At 37.1% G+C, this 22,298-nt stretch overlaps 2 protein-coding genes across 4 annotated transcripts in view; one reads left to right on the top strand and one right to left on the bottom strand.

The window, feature by feature from the left end:
• Nucleotides 1-15,212, top strand: part of COL10A1 (collagen type X alpha 1 chain) — an 80,713-nt gene extending 65,501 nt beyond the window's left edge. The window contains exons 2-3 of the mRNA XM_044004361.1: nucleotides 5,447-5,612; nucleotides 13,018-15,212. Of these exons, the coding sequence (XP_043860296.1) occupies nucleotides 5,462-5,612; nucleotides 13,018-14,906 (2,040 nt within the window). The 5' untranslated portion in view covers nucleotides 5,447-5,461 and the 3' untranslated portion in view covers nucleotides 14,907-15,212. The remainder of the gene's footprint in view (nucleotides 1-5,446; nucleotides 5,613-13,017) is intronic.
• The window catches only part of NT5DC1 (5'-nucleotidase domain containing 1), a 252,923-nt gene that overhangs the window by 194,307 nt on the left and 36,318 nt on the right, over nucleotides 1-22,298 (bottom strand). For all 3 annotated transcript variants that reach the window (XM_044004362.1, XM_044004363.1, XM_044004364.1), the window contains exon 6: nucleotides 17,584-17,665. In XM_044004362.1, the coding sequence (XP_043860297.1) occupies nucleotides 17,584-17,665 (82 nt within the window). The remainder of the gene's footprint in view (nucleotides 1-17,583; nucleotides 17,666-22,298) is intronic.

Raw genomic sequence — 22,298 nt, 5'->3', positions numbered from 1 at the left:
TCCACTTAGCTGCCAAAACAATTTTTTTTAAAGGTACAAGTCTGAGTATGTTGTTATCTTGCTTAAATACCTTAAGTGACTCCCCTCAGCCTGGCATCTGAGGTCCTCCACAACCTGGCTTCTACCTACCCTTCCAGCATACAATTCTCCTTTATCAAGTCTATGTTCCAGCCAACTGTTCCCCAAACTCGGCACTCCTGTTCCTGGTTCCATGCATTGATATCCCTAGCCATACAAAGCTCTGAGGTTTTTTGTTTTTGTTTGTTTTAAAATCTCTAACTTACCCAAGAAACCATCTCGACCACAGTAAAGCTCCTAATGTTAGCACAATGTTGGAGGCAGGGGGTGGGGGAGAAACTTTTTGTGAACAAACTATCCCCTCTAATGGGAATGCATGCATTCCCTCTTCATCTGTTTCTTTGAATGATCTTATTTCCAAGTTCAGGTAAAGTACTACTTTCAGGAGGCTATCTCTATTCTCCCCAGTGGTTAGTGAAGGCTCTTTCTATTCTCAGTCTTCCTCGTTCTATATTTTAGCATGTGCTCTAGACTTACCCTCTCAATGCCAATTCATACTGGTAGGTTAGGTCGCCAGAGCTTGGCTATTAACATTCTCTCAGGGTTCAGGGGTAGCTCTGAGAGGCTGGTGTGGACAGGGAAGAAGGATGTCTTTCTAACACTATACAGCTTGGGAACTCTCCATCAGAATGTTTTCCTCCATGACTATAAGTTGTTATTAATTAGTCAGCAAGATTTAAGTAGCTTTTAGAAACAGGTATTTACTATGATGGTATAGCTAGTACAAAACAACTCCCCCCTCCCCATGTCCCATAAAAATTTGTGATATACCCTCCCACAATATACAAAGTCCAGGGAAAAGACTCAAGTTTGGAGCACATCAATGAATCAACAAGCCTTTATTAAGCACCTTCTATGTGTGGTCACTGCGCTAAACACCGAGGAAATGTCACAATGAAGCAACTTACAGCTGCTGGATTCTGGGGAAGTCCTTTTCTCCCCCTTCATGGCCTACTCGGGAAGTGCCTTTTAGTTATGATTTCTTTTTGGTTCCTTTTAAAGCCCTGAATCTGCCTTTCCTCATCTCCTCCAGGCTATCCTTCATTCCCTATGTAGACACTGCAGCCAGGCACGGATGTTCTGAGGATACTTTGCAATTCATTCTCTGGGGTTTGGTGCAGTACAGTAGCTGGTACACTATCAGCATTTAATAAATGATTGCTGACTTGACATTTCTACCACTAAGCAGCTAGATGCTCAAAGTTCAGATTCCAAACTAGCTTCCTGTTTTTGTACAAGCTCCACACAACATGACCAAGTAACTCAACCAATCCAAACAGACTTCCTGCAGCACCAGTTGAAATGACTTGAGTGAACTGAGAGGTCCAGGTCTTGATTTCCCTCAGTTCACACCTCTGGTTGACTTCCATTGAGATGTGATCTTGCCTGACAATATACTTAGTGTTTTGTCATTTATTTTATGTGGGGTGGGGTGATTTCATGGATTGACTCAATCACTCTCTACCCCAATGTTCTGCTTATTTGTGAAAAGGAACATAGCAATGTGGATAGAGAGCTGGCCTCAATCTCAGGAAGACCAGGGTTCAAGTCCTATCTTTGACATGCTGTGTAACCCTAGGCAATTCCCTTAACATTTTAGTAGTACTCTAGACAATTCTTTAAGACTATATATAAATGACAGACAATATGGCAAACTACATTAGTAGAGGGAGTATCCTAACCTGAGAGATCCCTATCCTTTGCCATACCTGCCATCCTCCCTATACTCCTCAAGATGTAAAATGCTCAAAGTTAAGGCCAGTTAAATTGCACATAGTAGGTACTAATGAACATTTGTTGAATTAAATTAAATGGGGCACAGGACATGAATACTATAAGACTAAGACTCAATATTTATGAGGTTCAATAACATAGTCAGTCAATAAGCATTTCAACAGTGACAATGGAAAATACAACTCCCCTGGACTGGACATACAGAGACCAAAAATGACAACTGGATACTGAAACATCTGTTGTGTGGTGAGCTGAAGTGTGGCCACCAGAACACAGAGAGGAGAAGAACTGCTGTAATGACATCCTGAAAGAGGTTCAAACAGTGTGCCATAGTTGTGGGCTGTTGGGAAATAGAAGAAGCAGACAAAACAGCCTAGAGCTGAAATTCTAAATAAAGGATAGCCACAAGTCTGAGAGTCAGAATCACAAGCAAGGATCAGCTTAGCAAATTCCTGAGCATTCATCCAAACATCCTTTTAAGCTCATTGGTAATAGCCATTGTCCACTGCACCATTTCTTAACATAAAGACTAACAATACATGTCTGTATATGCATATACAACCCTGCTACCCCCAACACACAGACTTTCATTGGTTCCTTAGTGACTACAAGCTAAAGTCCAAATTCCTTAGGTTAGTCTCAAAGGTGCTCCCTAATCTAACTCCACTCTACTCACCCAATCTCATGTACCATTGTACCACAACACAAAGTATTTCTTAGGCCAGACCTGTCTCATCACTATTCCTTGATCATTATCATGCTCATTTCCAGATATAGGGTTTCCCTTTTGCTGTGTCTCTCCTTTTCTGTAACCTCAATACACACACTTTCTTCTCTACCTATATACATCCTATCTTTTCTTTAATGTATTAGTCAGGTCCTACCTTACCCAGGGCCACTTTCACCTCATCATTATCTAAGTTTTTATAGCACTACTCTAACACATCATATAATCAGTTTATTGTTTCATTGGCTTGTCTATTGGATAGTAAACCTCTGGGGAGCAGGACCCATGGCTTATATTTCTTTTGTGTCATCCCTAGAAGACTTAAAGTGAGTAGTATGCACTCAATAAAAATTTGGTGAACAAATGAACTGAAAAACTGATAATTAATCCAATTAGTCTGAATTATTGAACCTACATATGCACATACATGAAATTATTTATAAATGTTTTCCCACTACAACTGCAAAAAGAATGATGGGAATTAGTAAAATATTAAAGGTCATTATTATTATTTCTACTGAGGTAATAATATGAATTCCTTAGACTAAGCATTCATTAAATACACACAGAAATAGCATGGGTTGATTTTTTTTGTTTGTTTTTTTTTTAAATACCTGTGTTTTCCTTTAAAAAAAAAAATGCACACCTGTAGATGTGGCCAAACTTTTAATATAGGTGGCCAGACTTTTAAACACAGGTGCTAAAAATGTTCCTTCCAATTACCAGTCAGTCTTGGATAGAGACTTTATTTCACTATGCAAAAAAAATAGAAATAATATACCTGTGCCTCTATGTGGAATCCTATCCTTTCTGGCACAATCCATCTATAAAGAACATTCTATGTATTTTCTTTTCAAAGTGTCTTTTGATCCAAATTCATGAAATAAAATATTATCTAAGTTTCAAACTGTAGGCTTAAAGTCTTTATTCACTTATTCATGATCCCAGTCCTTAGCATAGTGCCTGGCACATAGTAAACACATAATAAATGCTTGTTGACTGACTGATACCTGAAACTGTTGTAGCATTGGTTCAGATTAAATTGAGGATATATTATTGTAATCTGTACTTGTGTTTTAGTTTCATCCATGTAGAAATGTTTCTTGATGTGTTTTTCAAGACCTGTAAAAGCATTTCAATATACTAAAAAAAAGGTGGAAAGCAGACAGATTTCAGACACATTTTCTGTCTGAAGTCAAAATAATGATACTGAAATAATCACAGTTAAATGACATTAACAATATGTGGTGAGGGTTTTTCTACAGATATCTGCACTGCAATAATATATAAATCAACATCAATGTTTAAATGTAAAGTCGATGGATAAATACAATGTGTCGGGGCAAAGGGAGAATCTGAGACATGGTATAGTATGCAAATAGCTATATACAAATATTTATGTACTCAAAAATTTATGTTATATTAAATGCATGGCCCTGTTTCTGGTGAACATACATAATTTAGCCAAAGTACAGTTTAAAATAATTAGAAGGGAAAATACTATCAATTCTGAGTTTCCTTTATTAACTTTTACCAGATACTAAACTCTACCAAACAAAACCCAAATCCTTTAAATAACAAAGAAACCCATGCTTTTCACTATATGCATCCTTTCCTTGAATCAGGTTAAAAAAAGTGACAATTATAATATACTGTAGTCTCATTAAAAAAAAAAAAACCTTTGAAACTTCCATAGGCTATTCTGAAGATGTTATATAGAAAATGGATAGGACTATATGATTTACAGCATCTTCCTCTACATTTGGAGAATACTAATGAGTGATCACCTGAACAGAACATAATCCATTTTATAAAAGGCATCATTATTTTCCTAGTTTACAGCTTTAAACATCTTAACAATAACTTGGAGAAAAGTGACAATGATGTCATGCAATTTAAACTAGGACTACATAAGTCAAACAGTCTCTTTTTCCAATAAAGAAACATAAGGAAAGGGACATTCACATGATTTGGTATGTCTGCCCAAATATAACTTTCCACCATAATTAGTGCTTACTACCTCATTGGGAGGAGCTTACCCACGTGTCACTTCATGTAACAAGTGAACAAACAGTATAAATACACCGAGGTGATCCTTGAAAGGACAACTTCTGCACTTCACACTGGAGTGGAGGTACACATTCAGGAAGACTGAAAAACAATCTGCTAAGAATCCTGGCATTCTGGTAGGTCTATAATTTGGCTCAAATTGACCGAGCATCCATTTTAACTTGCAAAGCTTAATAAACTTTTAGGAATTGATATTTGTTCTATAAAAATAAAATTATTTTGCCTCTAAAATTAGCTCAAAAGGTTCTACTAATCTGTCTAAATTGAAATTATGTTGACATGACTGTTAGAACTAACTGGTTCTACTGCTTAGTGTTATTTTGAAGCCTCTGCTGTAGACTCGATTTCAAAGATCATGAAATGTTTAATAGATCTCTCATAAGATTGTCATTTAATACTTCTGAAAGTTATATACTCAATGAAACTGTCAGATGAGACATAGAAAGTCCCTCGATTTTCAACAATTAATTGACCTTCTTGAAAATAATTTCAAAAGAGGGATAGGAAGTAGCCCTGAGATTCTATTGGTATGTAGGCTGTGGGCCCCTTATATGGAGATATATAGACTTAGTGAGCTGCCTAGAGCACTGAGAGATTGTTTCAAAATACAACTATGAAATATGCTTAGAAAACTAAGAAGCATGAACTGCCATTAATTTAAGAAGTACATTCAACTGGATGACTAAAAAAGTAGCAGAGTAAACCTGAATTTACTAAAAATTCATTTGTGAATACCAGAAGAAGGTAACATGACAAAGACATTGAATGTATATTTGCATATGTATGAATTTATTTTACAAATGTTTGTATATAAAAATCATTCTTTTCTTTTTGCAGAATTAGTCTGGGAATATGTTGTTACAAACAGCCCTTTTGCTGCTAATCTGTAACTTTGCCCATGGTGGGTTTTATGCTGAACGTTTCCAATCCCCTACGGGAATAAAAGGGCCACCACCTAATCCAAAGGCACAGTTTTTCATTCCTTACACCATAAAGAGTAAAGGTAAGTCAAAATGTTTCTTTCGTTTTACTAAGCAGTTGTTACTGTCTTTAGATAATTATGATGATTTTCTTCCTTCCTTGTTATTTCTACCTAAGAACTATTAATCCTATGATTGGTATCAATTGTTTTCAATTTCCTAAATGAGTTCAGACTGTTACAGTGACTTGTGAGAAAAGTAAGTTTATAGAATAGCATTAACAACCGTCAGGTATATAGTGGAAATGCCACAGGAATGTTATAAAAGACTGAGTGTTTCTGAATTCTCCTGTTTGTGTTTACTTTCCCAAATGATGCTGTGGCAAAAATAAGCATACTTGTTTTAAAAAAAATAAATACCCAAAAGGAATCAACCAAAGTATCTTTAACCAAAATGAATCACCCAACTTATAAATGAGAGAATAGTTAAGCTAAAGGTTTTGTATGCCTAAACAATTTCTTCACTATTCACTTATTTATCCAACAAACATTTATTAAACTTTTCTTATGTGCCAGGCATTGTACTAGAAGCTAGGATATGTTAAAATAAAAACAATGGCAAATATAATTTCTAAATTTGCTAAAAATCAGCCAACACCTGAATATGTTATTAGAAACTATTTTAACCAACTTAAGGAAAAGAATTTAGAATGCAGACTAGTTAGCAGCATTAAACATTGTTTACTTATTCAATAAGATTAACTACATTAAAAATACCATAATTCTAATAACTAATATATGCCATAATTAACATCCATTAAGCTTCTAACAAAATTTCAGGTGCTCTATAATCCTTTTATCAAATAACACCTGAATACTGGCAAGTTTAACATTTTGTTTTGCCACATGTCCTGTTAGAAGGCAACCTCAAGTAATATGTCAATCAATAACATAACAAATAACCAAATACATTGAAACATTTAATATAAGAATAAAAAATTATGTATTAAAATGTTTAATAAAATTTTCTAAAACATCCTGGCTTAATAATATGTAGTCTTATTCATTCAGTGCCATTAAAAATACCTATTAGAAAATGTCCAAAATTAATACCTACTGTAGAGTAAGACAGACCTTTTCCCCAATATAAAAAATTAACTCATTTTTTCCATATTTAATAATACTTTATGCTATAACCCAAGTTTTGGCTACTTGTTATGACTATCAAATCCTATTCTTGCTTCAAAGCTAGTTCTCTCTCTACAACATGATGCTGCCTCTCATTCGATTGAGAGCAATCTTTTTTTTTTGCAGAGCTATAAGGATTAAGTGACTTGCCCAGGGTCACACAGCTAGTAAGTGTCTGAGGCCGGATTTGAACTCAGGTCCTCCTGAAACCAGGGCTGGTGCTTTATCCACTGCGCCCCCGAGCTGTGTCCACCCCCCTCCCTGCCCCAGAGCAATCTTTTTGAACATATTACAAACCATGTAAAGGGATTTTGTTCTCAAGAGGCCCAACTATGAAGTTAGGGTTTCTTTCTCCTCCAGTAATGGAAGCTTACATCTTTATTAAAAAAATCCATTTGCCCTTCTGTGGCTCCAGAATAAGTGCAAGATTTTAGTAGAGCACTCAAGGAAGAGTATTTATCACCCTATCCAATAGATGCATCCTCTGTGTTTATTTAGTGGTAACAGTTCTTTTTTTCCCCACCCTGGAATTTCTTGTATATTTGGGGGGAGATGAAAACTCTATATTAAAAACAGCACTTTCTTTAAAAAATAGTAAATATTTCATTACATATATCCCTCAGGTGGGTGGTGTTATAGAATAGGGCCAAGGACTGGACCAATTATATCACTGAGAGAGGAAATTCCTAGAAAAGAAAACTCTCTACCCAATGCAAGTCAGCATTTGATCTAGCGTAAAAGAGTCATCTAGAGCACTGAGAGGTTAAAGTAACTTGCTCAGGGTCACAAAGACAACATCAGAGGAGGGACCTGAACTGAGGTCTTCCTGACTTTAAGGACAGATCTTTATCCACTACAGCAAAATGCCTCTTAGAATGGTAGAGCTATAGTGGGGAATAAAAGGAAGGAAGGAAGGAAGGAAGGAAGGAAGGAAGGAAGGAAGGAAGGAAGGAAGGAAGGAAGGAAGGAAGGAAGGAAGGAAGGAAGGAAGGAAGAGAGAGAAAGAAGGAAAAGTCATTTTTTTTTTGTAAAGTAAATTAAATGTAGGGAATAGAATTTGAGTTACTTTCAAAATGTTGTTAACTTTGAAATAAACACCCATGGGGGCAGCTAGGTGGTACAGTGGATAGAGCACTGGTCCTGGAGTCAGGAGTACCTGAGTTCAAATATGGCCTCAGACACTTAACACTTATTAGCTGTGTGACCCTGGGCAAGTCACTTAACCCCAACTGCCTCACCAAAAAAAAAAGAAACACCCGAGTTTGTTTTACTATGGAGTTGACTTAGATCCCAACAAAGCTCACGAGTTTGACTATTTCACAAAATCTCAAAGTGAAAATTAAAGACCACTGTAACATATTTGAACCCATAATAAAGATATTCATGCCAGTATAAAAAAACTGTCAGCTCTCTTTTAGAAATGGAAGTTATCTAGTTCTCTATCACTTTTTGAAATATTAATATTGAACAATTATAGAACCAAGAAGGAAATGTGGTCCGTGGCTAAAAGGCTGACCTTAAAGCCCAGAAGACCTTCGTTTAAGTCTTGCCTCCTAACATAGACCTGCTGTGTGATTTTCTGCAACTCTTTTTAGCCTTTAAGTGCTCTAAGCCAAAGCTTCTTAACTTGTGGGTCTGGACCCCATATTGGATTGCATAACTGAACGCAGGGGTTGTGAAAAGCTTGGCAACAGTAAAAGGTTATGTACATCTATTTTATATACCTATATACTTGGGGTTGCATAAAAATTTCTCAGGTGATAGGGGTCATGAGTGGAAACAGTTTAAGAAGCCCTACTCTAGGCAACTCTAAGAGTAGGTACTATGCTGCACCACTGCCCTGGGATATTTTAAGTAAATGAAGTCTCAGGCAGGTTTTCTTTTGTTCATTTTACTTTTTCCTTTTTTTAAAAAATTCTTCCCTTTTTAAAAATATCAGTCCTAAGGGAAATACAGTGCCTGGCCTGAATTGTTTCATGAACTTCACTGCCAGGGCACTACAACATTAACATTCAATCTGAGGCAACACATGCTTAGTTTGAGCCTTGCCTTGCTTCAAAAGACATAAAAGGCTTAATTTTTTTTGTGTGTGTGTGTGTGTAGACAAAAATCTTGCTACTTATAAAAAGGAATAAAAAATGTTACTTATACTGGGTTAAGTCTTGGAGAGGTGGAAGTGGGAATCTTTCCAGGGAGCTTATTTCATGCTATAAAGAAGTAAGATTAATTGATTTTAAGCTTCATTGTCCTCATTTTTTAAAATGTTCTATTTGACAATTTCCAGAATTTAAAGCAAAACAAAAACAAAGAGTGCTAAGGGTTTGTTTTGGAAAAAGAATGGTTGGAATTAGGGACTGACTATCTGTCAGGTGTGGCAGCAAATAAAAGTGAAGTAAACCAGTTCTCATTTAGGTCAAAAGTGTTGTGCTTTACAGTGACTCTAGATGGAAAAATAACAACAGGGAAAGCTTGCAGGTGAGATGTCATCATAGAAAATAGGTCCTGGTAGAGGAGAAATATGAGTGTGTAATTCTCATCATATGCCACCCAGCTGTCACAAACTTGGCATTTTGCTTTGCTACATGTCCTGTACGTTAAAAGTTAGTGATTCCATTCCACCAATCAATGATAAAACATACTCTCCCAGGCATTTCACCACTGACTGATAGCATATTCCAGGTAAATAAATGTTACTTTCTCTTCTCCCCTGAAACCCCTATTCTATATTGACTTCACTTTTAAGGGAGAGAAATTAATTAAATTATTTTAAATTTTAAAAAACCTAACAACTTATTACTTGAAGATAGTGCCTTTTCATTGATTTAGATAGTTACTGATTTTTCTCCCTTAAACTCTTTTCATAATAACAGCTATTATGTTTATGAAGAGCTTTAAGGTTCACCACAAAATACATTCCTCACAATAATGCTGAGGTACAGAATAAAAGAATTATTCTTACCACTTGACAGATGATGAAAATGAGGCAAAGAGTCACATGTCTATGGTGATATTACTAGTATCAAAGGCAGGACTTTAACATGGGTTTTTGGACCCCCAATACTAGTATTTGTTCCATTAGACTACACTTTTCATGATGTAAATGATTTTTCCAATTTACTAATTAGATTTTTCTTTATTTCTACTGTCCTAATAGTCAATAAAAAGGTAATGCCTTAAATAAAATAAATGCTAAGTAATTGGTGCACTTTGTGAAACTATATTCATTCTATCAGATCATGAAGGCACAATTCAATATATCACTTTCACCAAAGTAGCTCATGGGGTTTTTAAGCTTTTTATGTGTCTCATAGACCCCTTTATCAGCCTGGTGAAGCCTATGGACCCCTCCTTAGAATGTTTTAAATGAATAAAATAAAATACACAGGGTTACAAAGGAAAGCAAATTATATTGAAATAAAGATGTTATTTTTTTCCCCGTTGAAATTCCTTGACTCCTGTTTCTGTGGCAAGATAAAACAAAGACTGCTTTGCTTTCAGATATTTGAAAGAAAGGCAATAATGCTATGGTGTAGAGCAAGGCTTACATACCATCAATGTATTTCATCCAGGCCTCATATACAATGTTTAATTTACACCAACCAATGGGAATCAGGAAGCCATGACTTTATACTCAAAGTAATAATCTATTTGAAAGTTGCTTGAACCCCCGCTACACAGCAATTTAAGGAATGTTAACATGGAAAAGATCTTCTATCTATTATACTAATAGCATATTTTAAAGTATCTATGATACAAATTCATTTTCTTACAAATGCTAGCACAAGTCAGACACCTACTTCTGAAAGTTTTGTTCAATCATCTAGGCTGCCTAAAATGTCACACTTAATATGGAGTCTTCTATAGGATTTGAATGAAATTCACTTTTAGGTGTTTGCTGAGAACCCACTATGTGCCTAGCATTGTATATCTTGATGTGCTTTTCTATTCTTAACTGATATAAAGGAATATCATAAATATCATCAACATCTACTTCATGACATGTGATGACTTCATTAACTGGTTTTATTCGGTGGGGCAAGTTTTGTTTTCTCATTTAGAAAGCTTGTGCCTTGCATTAAAAACTTGTTTTATAAAGCACATGCCCTCTTAAGATATTGCTGTTTTTAGAGATAAAAAATTCTAACTATTATTTAGTTATTTTCCTAACATTATTTTTATTTCTAATTTAAAATGTTATTATACACACATAAATATAACTACAAACCATCAAATAGGAACTAATATATACAACACTGAAGGACCATTAACAAATCCAGGAATCAGCATTTAGCATATGTGTCTATTATAAATAATTACAATTAGTAGGCTTACGTAAAGTCCTATCTATTCATTACAGGTAGCAGGGCAGCTAGGTGGCACAGTAGATAGAGCACTGGGGCTTGGAATCAGGAAGACTCATTATCACAAGTTTAGATCTGGCCTCAGATGCTTAGTAGCTGTGTGACCCTAGGCAAGTCACTTAGTCCTGTTTGCCTCAGTTCCTCATCTGTAAAATGAGCTGGAGAAAAAATTTGCAAACCTTTCTAGTGTTTTTGCCAAGAAAACCCTAAATGGGGCCATGAAGAGTTTCATCCATCTCAAACAACTCAACAACAAGAAGTTATAGGTAGCAGTAAGTCAAAATATTAACAGCACTAGTGTTTACTACAAAAAAGAAAAATTAAAATTAAAACACTATCATTTGCAGATGGGAATTATTCATTATAATGATGACAGAAAATCAAATACATAAATCAACTTGGCGACAGAAAGTAAAAGTAAACCCATCATCAAATTATAAACAAAAGTATATATTTACATTTGAGAAACGAATATATGTGGAAAAATGTAGACCTTTTCAAACTTAATATTTTGGTCTATAATTAAGTAAAGGCAAAAAAAGTTCAACTATGTCCCAAACTAAAATGTATCACAATAGATTTCATAACCTGACTGGCAGGCTATGATTCCATCTTTGTGGAAACATCCCAACATTTTGATATGCTGATGCTTTACAAACTTCTCAAATAGACTTTTCTTAAGGATGGTATTGTTCTTGTTTAGTTTTTCAGTCATGACCCTGGGGATCATACTGTCCATGGGGTTTTCTTGGTAAAAATATTGGAGTGGTTTGCCATTCCTTCTCCAGGGGAATAAGAGAAACAGAGGTTAAGTGACTTTCCCAGGGTCAAACAACTAGTAAGTGTCTGAGATTGGATTTGAATTTAATTCTTCCTGACTCTAGGCTCAGCACCCTATCCACTGAGCCAACTAGCTGCCAAGGATGGCATTAACTTTATCTAAATTTGATGAAATTGTTGGATGCCAGCCTACCAGTTTTAGAGTAGAAGAAGCCATCCTATAACTATGTAAGCAGTACATACATCTGTGCATTTTGGAGAGCTGAAATCTGACTCACATTAAGGCAATGTACCCAGTACAATGGACCTCAATCTTCCAAGAGAGTTCTGACTTCTGAGTGGATGACTCTCTGTATATTACCTTTCATTACTATCATTACAGATTATGTACCTTTTTCAATCTATAAGAGTTCCAGACCAAGATTTGCTTTAGAAAAGGATGTTATTAAATTGTAATGATAACCCATCAATTATTTTTCCTCAGTATCTTAGGAAATCATGTTATGATTTTCTTAAGACCATCAAAATAACAGCAGCCTGAAATAGGTGAAAATTTTTTCATAGCACTTTTTTTACAGCCTACCTTTGATATGACTTCTCTTAATCATATATATATATATATCGGTGAGGCAATTGGGGTTAAGTGACTTGCCCAGGGTCACACAGCTAATAAGTGTAAAGTGTCTGAGGCCAGATTTGAACTCAGGTCCTCCTGAATCCAGGGCTGGTGTTCTATCCACTGCGCCACCTAGCTACCCCAATCATATACTTTTGATAATATTAACAGCATAAAAATGTCTCCTTTAAAGAGACATTGCTAACCTCCATGTTTATTGAATTGTCAAAGTGAATGAATTTCACAATCCCATTATGGCCCATTAGAAGTTGTAATGAATAAAACTATCTGTGGTTCTCTGTGTTGTTAAGATTCTAGAATAGGTTACCAGAAAGTTGTAAATTCCCCTTCTCTATATGACTTTTAAAATGAGTTGATTTGTATTTTGTTGCGGGTTTAGATTTAGATTATTCCTAAAAGCAGGGAAATGAATTACATGGCATCAAAACTTTTTTTCAGCCTTGTGATTTATAATTTCGGGGCAGTGATTTTCCATAAAAAACCTAATTTTCTATTTTGTGTATACATGTATAATGTCTTCTAGGCATCCCTATAAGAGGAGAACAAGGTCTTCCTGGACCACCAGGCCCCACAGGCCCCCGAGGACAGCCCGGACCTTCTGGACCTCCAGGAAAGCCAGGCTATGGGAGTCCAGGGCCTCAGGGGCAGCCAGGAATGCCAGGACCACCAGGACTGTCTGCAGTTGGGAAACCAGGCTTGCCAGGTCTTCCAGGAAAGCCAGGGGAGAGAGGACCATATGGAGAGAAAGGAGATGTTGGACCTGCTGGTTTACCGGGGCCAAGGGGCCCACCTGGACCTCCTGGAATTCCTGGCCCAGCTGGGCTCTCTGTTCCAGGCAAACCAGGACCTCAGGGGCCAACAGGGGCCCCAGGACCAAGGGGTCTTCCTGGAGAAAAGGGTGTACCAGGCATCCCTGGTATGAATGGACAGAAGGGGGAAAATGGATATGGAATTCCTGGAAGGCCAGGTGAGAGAGGCCTTCCAGGCCCACAGGGCCCCATGGGACCTCCTGGGCTTGCTGGAGTCGGAAAAAGGGGAGAAAATGGGTTTCCTGGACAGCCTGGTACCAAAGGAGATAGAGGTTTCCCAGGGGAAATAGGCCCACCCGGCCTACCAGGTCCCCAAGGTCCTCGTGGAGAACCCGGAGCAGCAGGAATAGGAAAGCCAGGAGTAAATGGGGCACCAGGAATGCCGGGGACACCTGGAACCAAAGGTCTCCCAGGAGCTCCAGGAGCAGCAGGTATGCCAGGTGCACCTGGGTTTGGTAAACCGGGCTTGCCAGGGATGAAAGGGCAGAGAGGGCCTGAAGGTCTTCCAGGGGCTCCAGGAGTCAAAGGGGAACAAGGTCCAGCAGGCCACCCAGGGGAACCAGGCTTGGATGGGCCCCCAGGACACATGGGGCCCCCAGGACCAAAAGGAATACCAGGCAACCACGGCATCCCTGGTTCTAAAGGGGAAGCAGGACCAATAGGCCCTGCAGGGTACCCAGGGGCTAAGGGAGATAGAGGCCTACCTGGGGCAGAAGGAAAACCAGGCTACCCAGGAGAACCAGGTCTCAATGGTCCCAAGGGTAACCCAGGGTTACCAGGACCAAAAGGGGACACTGGATTGGGGGGTTCTCCAGGTTTACCAGGCCCTGTAGGAGCAGCTGGAGCTAAGGGAGTACCAGGACACAATGGTGAGCCAGGTCCTAGGGGAGCCCCGGGAATACCAGGCACAAGAGGTCCAATTGGGCCACCAGGAATTCCAGGATTCCCTGGGACTAAAGGCGACCCAGGAAGTCCAGGCCTGCCTGGCCCAGCTGGTATTGCAACTAAAGGACTCAATGGGCCAATGGGGCCACCAGGACTACCAGGTCCAAGAGGCCACAATGGAGAGCCGGGACGCCCAGGGCCCCCAGGACCCCCAGGCCCACCAGGTCAATCCGTCATGCCAGAGGGCTTTATAAAAGCTGGACCAAGGCCAAGCTTATCAGGGACGCCTCTAGTAAGTGCAAATCAGGGTATAACAGGGATGCCTGTGTCCGCTTTCACAGTTATTCTCTCCAAAGCCTACCCAGCAATAGGCACTCCGATTCCATTTGACAAAATCATCTATAATAGGCAACAGCATTATGACCCAAGAACTGGAATTTTTACCTGTAGGATACCAGGTCTATACTATTTCTCCTACCATGTACATGTGAAAGGGAATCATGTGTGGGTGGGCCTGTATAAGAATGGCACCCCCATAATGTATACCTATGATGAATATACCAAAGGTTACTTGGATCAGGCCTCAGGGAGTACCATCATCGATCTCACAGAAAATGATCAAGTATGGCTACAGCTGCCAAATGCAGACTCCAATGGTTTATATTCTTCTGAGTATGTTCATTCATCTTTCTCAGGATTTTTATTTGCTTTAATATAAAAAAACAGTCTGCATAGTTAGTCTACATTATCTGCTTGAAAAAAATTTTAATGAGGCGTTTTCCTAGAAGACACTCCTCTACAAACACCATAATATTGTAAAAATTGACTACTTTTCAAATGTCTGGAAAAGGTGAATTTACTATTAGAAACATATGCTGAAAAATAATATAGTAAATTTCATATGAAGATATCTCATTTTAAGGATTCCTAGTCATTATGTCCAAGATACCCTAATATTTCATGTGAAAATTATGCGATATTGTGAAATTTCACTCTACCTGTACTGTAATTCACTAAAAGGAAGAAACATAACCTCACCACAGAGTCTTTTAGTGACAAGAAGTTTCTAGAATGAAAGTGGATGACTTTACATAATAGCCTTCAGGGGATTCATTTTAACCATCAGAAACTGCTGAGTTTACCTGAATCTTTTATATGAATTTTTAACACCATAGAGAAATGTAATTTTGGAATGTTCAAGCTAAAAAGATAGCTAATTTAAGCACACTCAATTTTTTTTTTTACAATGTACATGTTCCTTATCTTTCTAAAAGCAAATTAAACAAAAACTTCGAATTTTAAAGAAGGAATACTCAGAGCCCTACTGAAACTGTTTTGAACTTAAATGTGTAAAACAATCTCTACAATGTATTTTAAAAGTGAAATACATACCAACATCCAAATCATATTTGAAAGGAGAATAGTTGGCCCTTTGATTGACTGCTTTACAAAAAATATATATATCACTAATGCCAAAATATCCCACGAAAAAACCCAAATATAAGAATAAGAGTCTGAGAAGAAAAAGATTTTTAGACTAAGACAGATTTGATTTCAGAATTTAACAATATTTTTCAAAACATGCCAAATTCTAACCACTACCATTATCACATTTTGGAGACATTTAGAAAAAGGTACTGTATCCCTAGTAAACTTGAACACACAAATTTGAAAGGTGCTGTACCCTACAGCACTTTCTGATGGTACATTCTGAGAAGGGTGCATTCAAATGTGTTTCCCTAAAATGGTGCTCGTATGAATAATAAAGAAAAGTATTCTGGCCAAACTAAAAACCAAAACAACCTACTAGGTTAAACCATTTCTGCTATACAAGGTGCTTTTTTTTGAATCACCTCAAAAATCCATTTGGTAGCTGAGAAATCTTAGTTGCTACCTTCAAAATATTGAAAGATGACCTGTGACAAGACAACCTTCTCACGTTGGATCATGGAATGGTGGCATTTCCTTCTGATTCATTTACTTAAGGGAGTCAGTGCAAATGAAAGCTGTATGCCATCAATTGGTTCACATGATGATTACTGGTTTTGTTATTGGAAAGTACCTTTTATTACTTGGTTTCTTGACTTTATTATGTGAATGTTTTGTTCATTGGATACTTTTTAATAACGAAATTTCTTAAGTATTTACAGTACATTCGTCTACTGCATATCTTCCATTTCCATGAATTTCAGTGGAATTACAACTAGCATCAAAGATGTCAATAGCCTAAATAGAGATTATTTATTTATACTCTGTGATGTATTTGTATATTGCTGTTTCAAAAATTCCATGACAAGCCTGAATCTTCTGAAAGCACAAATGTTTTCACCTACTCTTTAATTATACTGCAACAATACCAAGAGAATGGATTTTTAGGGTGAATTCATCTGAAACCAGCATATTTGCTATTCTAATCTGTTCTTTCAATGCTTCTTGTTTTTCAAAGTTAACAAAATGTAAACCAATAAACTGGTGGACATCTTTAAAAACTGACATGCTTCTTTATTGATACTCATCTGTTACCACAATTTTGCATTTTGACTTGATAACAAATGAAAGCAATTAGTCAGTTGAAAACTGTCATCAACTATAATAAAAGAAAGCTGAAGTCTTGAGCCATCCTGTTGCTGAGAAGTTAACACCCAAATGCCCACAACTAGGTGCAGAGAAGTCAGCCTTCCCATCCCCACCTGCCAAAAAAAGCTTCCATCAGCCCAAGTCACCAAGAGCAGCCTAAGCAAATTCAAAAGTAATAAATATATGACTTGAGAGTCACTAAAAGTAGAAAAACACTTAAACTCAGAAAAGTTGTAAAAGCATAGTTCCCAGGTTGTATCATTTTCATTCCTGATAGCCTATCACAAAATTAGGGAACATTGAAATGAAACAATTTTTAAATAGTAGATAATGGTTATTTCTATGGTGTAGGTAAAGGCTCGCAGGCCCTTGATTTAGTTAATATTTGAGTAAACACTTGATTCATCACCATCACGTAGTACTGCCCATGTTATGGGTCAGTGAAGCTTGTTTCTCAAGTAAGAGTGGCTGGTTTCTCATGAGCCAGCACCTTCCCAGAGGTTGCCCTGACAATGAACCAGATATACACTTCCATGCCAGCAATCCTCAATCTGATGTTCTTGGCCAGGGAATATAAAAATCAAGGCCCTCACACTAGGAAGCACACAGGCAACATAAGTAGCTAGTTACTCGAAATATGCCAAGGAGACTGAAAAAAATAGCAATTATTATAACACATTTCGGTTCATGAAAAGATCAACCAATTAAGATAAATGCAACACTAAATATATGAAATATATAATGAAAAATATGACACAATGAAAGAAGTAACTTCTAATTAATTACCAAAACTCTGAAAAAGGTTCTAAGGAACTCACCTTTAAAAGCTGTCATTTTATAATTATGGTGTACACTAGCAAGAACATCCTTCCAAAAATCAAATGCTTCCAGGTTACCTTTCTGTAGAGGATCCAAAAAAACAGAAACAAAACCAAATTGGTATCTTAATTTGTATATATAGGGAAAAAATGGTGCTTATGCAAATAACTAATTCTGTGTTCTGCAACAGAGGTGCTAATATTTTAAAACATAACAATCTTTCCATCAACTGGACCATTAGCAATCCAGTTACAAATCAAAGGCAGACAGTCAAAAACAGACACCTTTGTATGCCATAGATAGAGCTGTGAATTGGTCTAAATATTCTAGAAAGCAATTTGGAACAATGAGAAGAAAATTATTCAGTGACTCTTTCACCCTGAGTTCCCTGAGTCAAGTACAAGTACACCCCAAGTAGGTCAACAATAAAAAGAAACATCAGAAAATGTTTATAGCAGCCCTTTTTTTATAGTAGGAAAGAGCTGGACACAAAGTAGATGCCTATAGATTGGGGAACGGACAAAAAAATTTGTGGCATGTGAACGTGATAGAATCAACCAATCAACAAACATTTATGAAGTGATTAATATGTGAAAAGAACTGTCCTAGGTGTCAGAGATAAAAGTGGGGTGGGAGGAATTAAATTATTCCTGACCTAAAAGAGCTTACATTCTAATTGGAAAGACAACATGTATAAGTATGTATGTGTGGATACATACACGCACACATACAAAAGTTAAACAAAATGAATGCAAGGTAGTTTGTGAGGAGACTAGGGAAGGCTTTATAAAGAAGGTGGAATTTGAGTTGAGCCTTGAGGCATTCCAAGAGGCAGAAGGGAGGAGGTAGAATTTCCCAGGCATGATGATCAGCCAGAGCAAAGGCATGAAGGAAGCTGACAGAGTATCATGTTGAGGCGCAGCAAATAGGCCAGGATGGCTGGAAACCAGAAATGTGTGGGGGAAAGTAATTTGTTAAGAACACTGAAAAGGTAAAAAGGTGTCAGGTTGTAAAGTGTTTTACATACCAGACATTGGAGTTTCTTGAATAGGGGGAGATGTGATTAGACTGGTCCTTTAGGAAAATCATTTTGATAGCTAAGTGGAGAGAAGGGAGTAAGAAGAAACTTGAGGCAGGGAGAACAAAAAAGCCACTCCAATGGTCCAAGTAAGAGGTGAGGAGGGTCTACGCCCAAGAGTGGTAGCTACGTAAATAGAGAGCATGCACAATATGTAGAAAAGATGTTATGGAGACAGAAACGACAAGATTTTGCAACTAATTAGATATATAGAAGCAGTGAGAGTTAGGAGTCAAGGATGACACCAAGGCTGCAAAACCAGGTAACCAGAAGAATGGTAGTACCCTCAACATTATTAGGGAAATTCAGAAGAGGCTCAAGTCTGGTGGAGAAGACAATGAATTTAGATTTGGACATGCCATGGTTGAGATGGATGTCCATGCAATATTCACTCTGAAGGAATGCAAAAGGAAATTTGTGATATGGAATGTGAGCTCAGGAGAGAGACCAATAATGGATATACAATAGATCTTATTATCATCTACATATGCAATAACTGAACTCATGGAAACAGATGAGGATATCAAATGATAGAATGCAGAAGAGGAAAAAAAGAGACCTACAAAAAAGAGTTGGGTTATTCCCACAGTTAGTGGGAATAATAATGGGAGGAGACTAAGAAGCAGAGGTTGGAAAAAAAACAGAAAAAGTACCTCTGTGAAAACCCAAAGAGAAGATGGTTCACAGGAGAAAATAATTAACAGTACCAAATCCTGCAGAGTTCGAAAAGGATGAGGACAGGCTGGAAAAAGCCCTTTGACTTGGCAATTAGAAATCATACATAACTCTGGGGAGAGATGTTTCAGAGTTATAATGTGGGAAGAAGTCAAGGCACCAAGAAGACATATTTTTCCAGGAGTCTGCCTGAGAAAGAGTAGAAAGATATAAAATAATAATATAAAATAATAAAATAGGCATGGCAGGATTTAGTGATGGGTTTTTTTTTTTTGGTTTTGTTTTTTTAAATGAGGGAGAACTTGAGTATGTCTGTGGACACCAGGGAATGAAATCTATATAGGGAGAGATTAGAAGTATGAAGATGGGGATGACAGTAGGGGCAATCTCCTACAGAATATGGTAGGGAATGGATCAAGGGAGCACAGAGAGGGTTTGACCCTGATGAGGAGAAGGGGCACCTCTTTCCATCAAAGTGGAATAAAGCAAAAATAATGAGAGATGTTGTTCCCTCCTTCCTTTCTTCCTCTGATTCCTTCCTTTCTACCCTAAGGTAATGGTCTTATCCCTTCTTTAATCAACATCTTTTCTACAGAATAATTTTTAAAAGCACTTACACTTGTATTTAGTTTTTCTTCTAGCTTAATTCTGAGCTTTTGTGCTTCTGTATTTATTCTTAGACAACTGTTGTCACACTCTTGTATTATCTATCCCCTATTATGCAGCCTTGTTTCTATCTTCTGATTTTAAAAAAATCTAAGTTGGTCAATAATTCCTTTTCACATTCATATCGTTCTCTTTAAATAGTTTTCTTTTTTCCTTCCTTATCAGAATTTTTTTTTATCTTCAGAATTTCATTCTTTAGAGTTTTGCAATTCTTTCTACATTGACTTCCTCTGCAGAATTTTAGTTTGTGGAATCCTACTCACCCTTTCTATGAACCATTTGAAATCTGCTCTCCCACTATTTAGGATGTGTGTCCCATATGCCTAATTTTCATTCTCTTCTCTATCATGTATTACAATATGGAGTGATCTCTTACCATCAATATTCCTGTTGTTTCTAATTCACTTGCCAGTTCATTTGTTGTCAGTCAGAATCAGGCCCACAATAGCAGTTCACTTCATCTACTTTTTTTTTTTTTTAAAGAATGAAATTCATCATTAAGGTAAGCCAAGAAGTTATTAGCTGCTCCTTTTCTGGGAAAGAAAATTCCAGCAGATGTGTGGATAAAGTTTTGGCATCATTACTATATCATGACTCTGCATCAGCCTTGTAAGCTGTTTCCTGAACTCCTTAGCTATTTTCTTTCTCTGTCTTGGTGGTCTATAGTATACCCCCAGAGCAATATTGCTTCTGTTTCCTTCTCTGTTGATATTCATGCCAATGTTCTCCCTGTCACATTACCAGATCCTCTTAGGTCAGTCGACCTTTATATATATATATATATATATATATATAGAGAGAGAGAGAGAGAGAGAGAGAGAGAGAGAGAGAGAGTTGATTAGTTTTATACAGTTCATCTTTTATAACAGTGCTGGCCTGCATACCTTTATTTATTGTGTTTCTTTTGATAACTCATATCTTTCAAGAACTATATTCCAGGTATGGGTCCCACTATACCAGATCTCAGTAATACTTACAGTGTGAAATTTGGCCTTTCTCTGGTTCCCTGTGTTTACTGCATATACTTTCTGCATGTATATAATGGGTACCTGAGGTCATGGGTTTTATTTCTTGAGTTTTGTATTTTGTAAATTGTTGGTTGGGTGCCTCTAACTGCTATTCTTCTCCTTGTATTGTAGCTACTATCCATGGGATCCAGCTTGGTGTAGGTATTTATAGGCATTTTTCTCTCCATTCCCTTTAATTTTGAATCTCTCTTGATAACGGAAGCAAGACTCCAGATAAATACATTTTTGCCAGCCCTTTACTGGGTGTGCTCCATCCCTAGTCAAGAGTCCATCATGATTATTTTTAGCCCACAATATAGTATTCTAAATCACAGTCTCAAATACCATGTTTTTAATCATTTATTAGTTTCCTAGCTCTGAATTTTTCTTTTTAAAATATTTTATTGATCTTTTGTTTTTCTATCATGTACATTTCCTAATATATCCTTCCCTTTTCCTTCTCAGGAAATAAATATGAGATAATCCAGAGGGTTTTCTCTTCTAACAAATACTTTTAAAGGGGGGAAAAAATGAGCAGAAATAACCAACATGTCAACCATCTACCATTATATGCAGTGTCCTACAACCCTGGTCCCCAATTCTGCAAAAAAAGAGGCCAAGCTTAATTATAATTTCACTACATTCTGTTTCTATTATTTTGTTGTTATTCTTGTTCTTTACAGCTAACTTTATATTTAAGTTATTATAGTCAATGTCTATTATTGTTTTCCTGGCTCTACTGATATGACTTTGCATCAGTTCATAGACAGCTTCCCAAACTTCTCTGTACTCTTTATATTTGTTGTTTCTTATAGCACAGTAACATTCCAAACCCTAAGCTGGTATTACTTCCACCATTTACCCTCTTCTACTCCGACTCACATATTACTCAACAGAGCTAAGAAAATCCAACAACTTTGCTAACTGTAACTACTAGAAATTTATGTTATCTAATCTCAGATGAGTCTTCACTACAGCAAGACAGTTTTACTTTTCCTTAATTGATTCCATATCCCACTTTTGATAGCTCCTATTCCAAACCTATTGTTTTGCCTTTAAGTCCCCAAATCTACATATGTATGGGGGCAGGTAGGTGGCACAATACATAGAACACTGGCCCTGGAATCAAGAGAACCTAAGTTCAAATACTACCTCAGACACTTATTAGCTTTGTGACCCTAGGCAAGTCACTTAATCCCAATTGCCTCCCCCCCCCCAAAAAAAGAAAGAAAATATATACACATGTGTGGATATAAATGCATGTAAATGTATTTATGTGTACACAGGA

The sequence above is a fragment of the Dromiciops gliroides genome, chromosome 4, assembly GCF_019393635.1.
Source record: "Dromiciops gliroides isolate mDroGli1 chromosome 4, mDroGli1.pri, whole genome shotgun sequence".
NCBI lineage: Eukaryota > Metazoa > Chordata > Mammalia > Microbiotheria > Microbiotheriidae > Dromiciops > Dromiciops gliroides.
The sequence above is the reverse complement of the archived record's forward strand: the minus strand, read 5'-3'. Positions and strand labels throughout refer to the sequence as shown.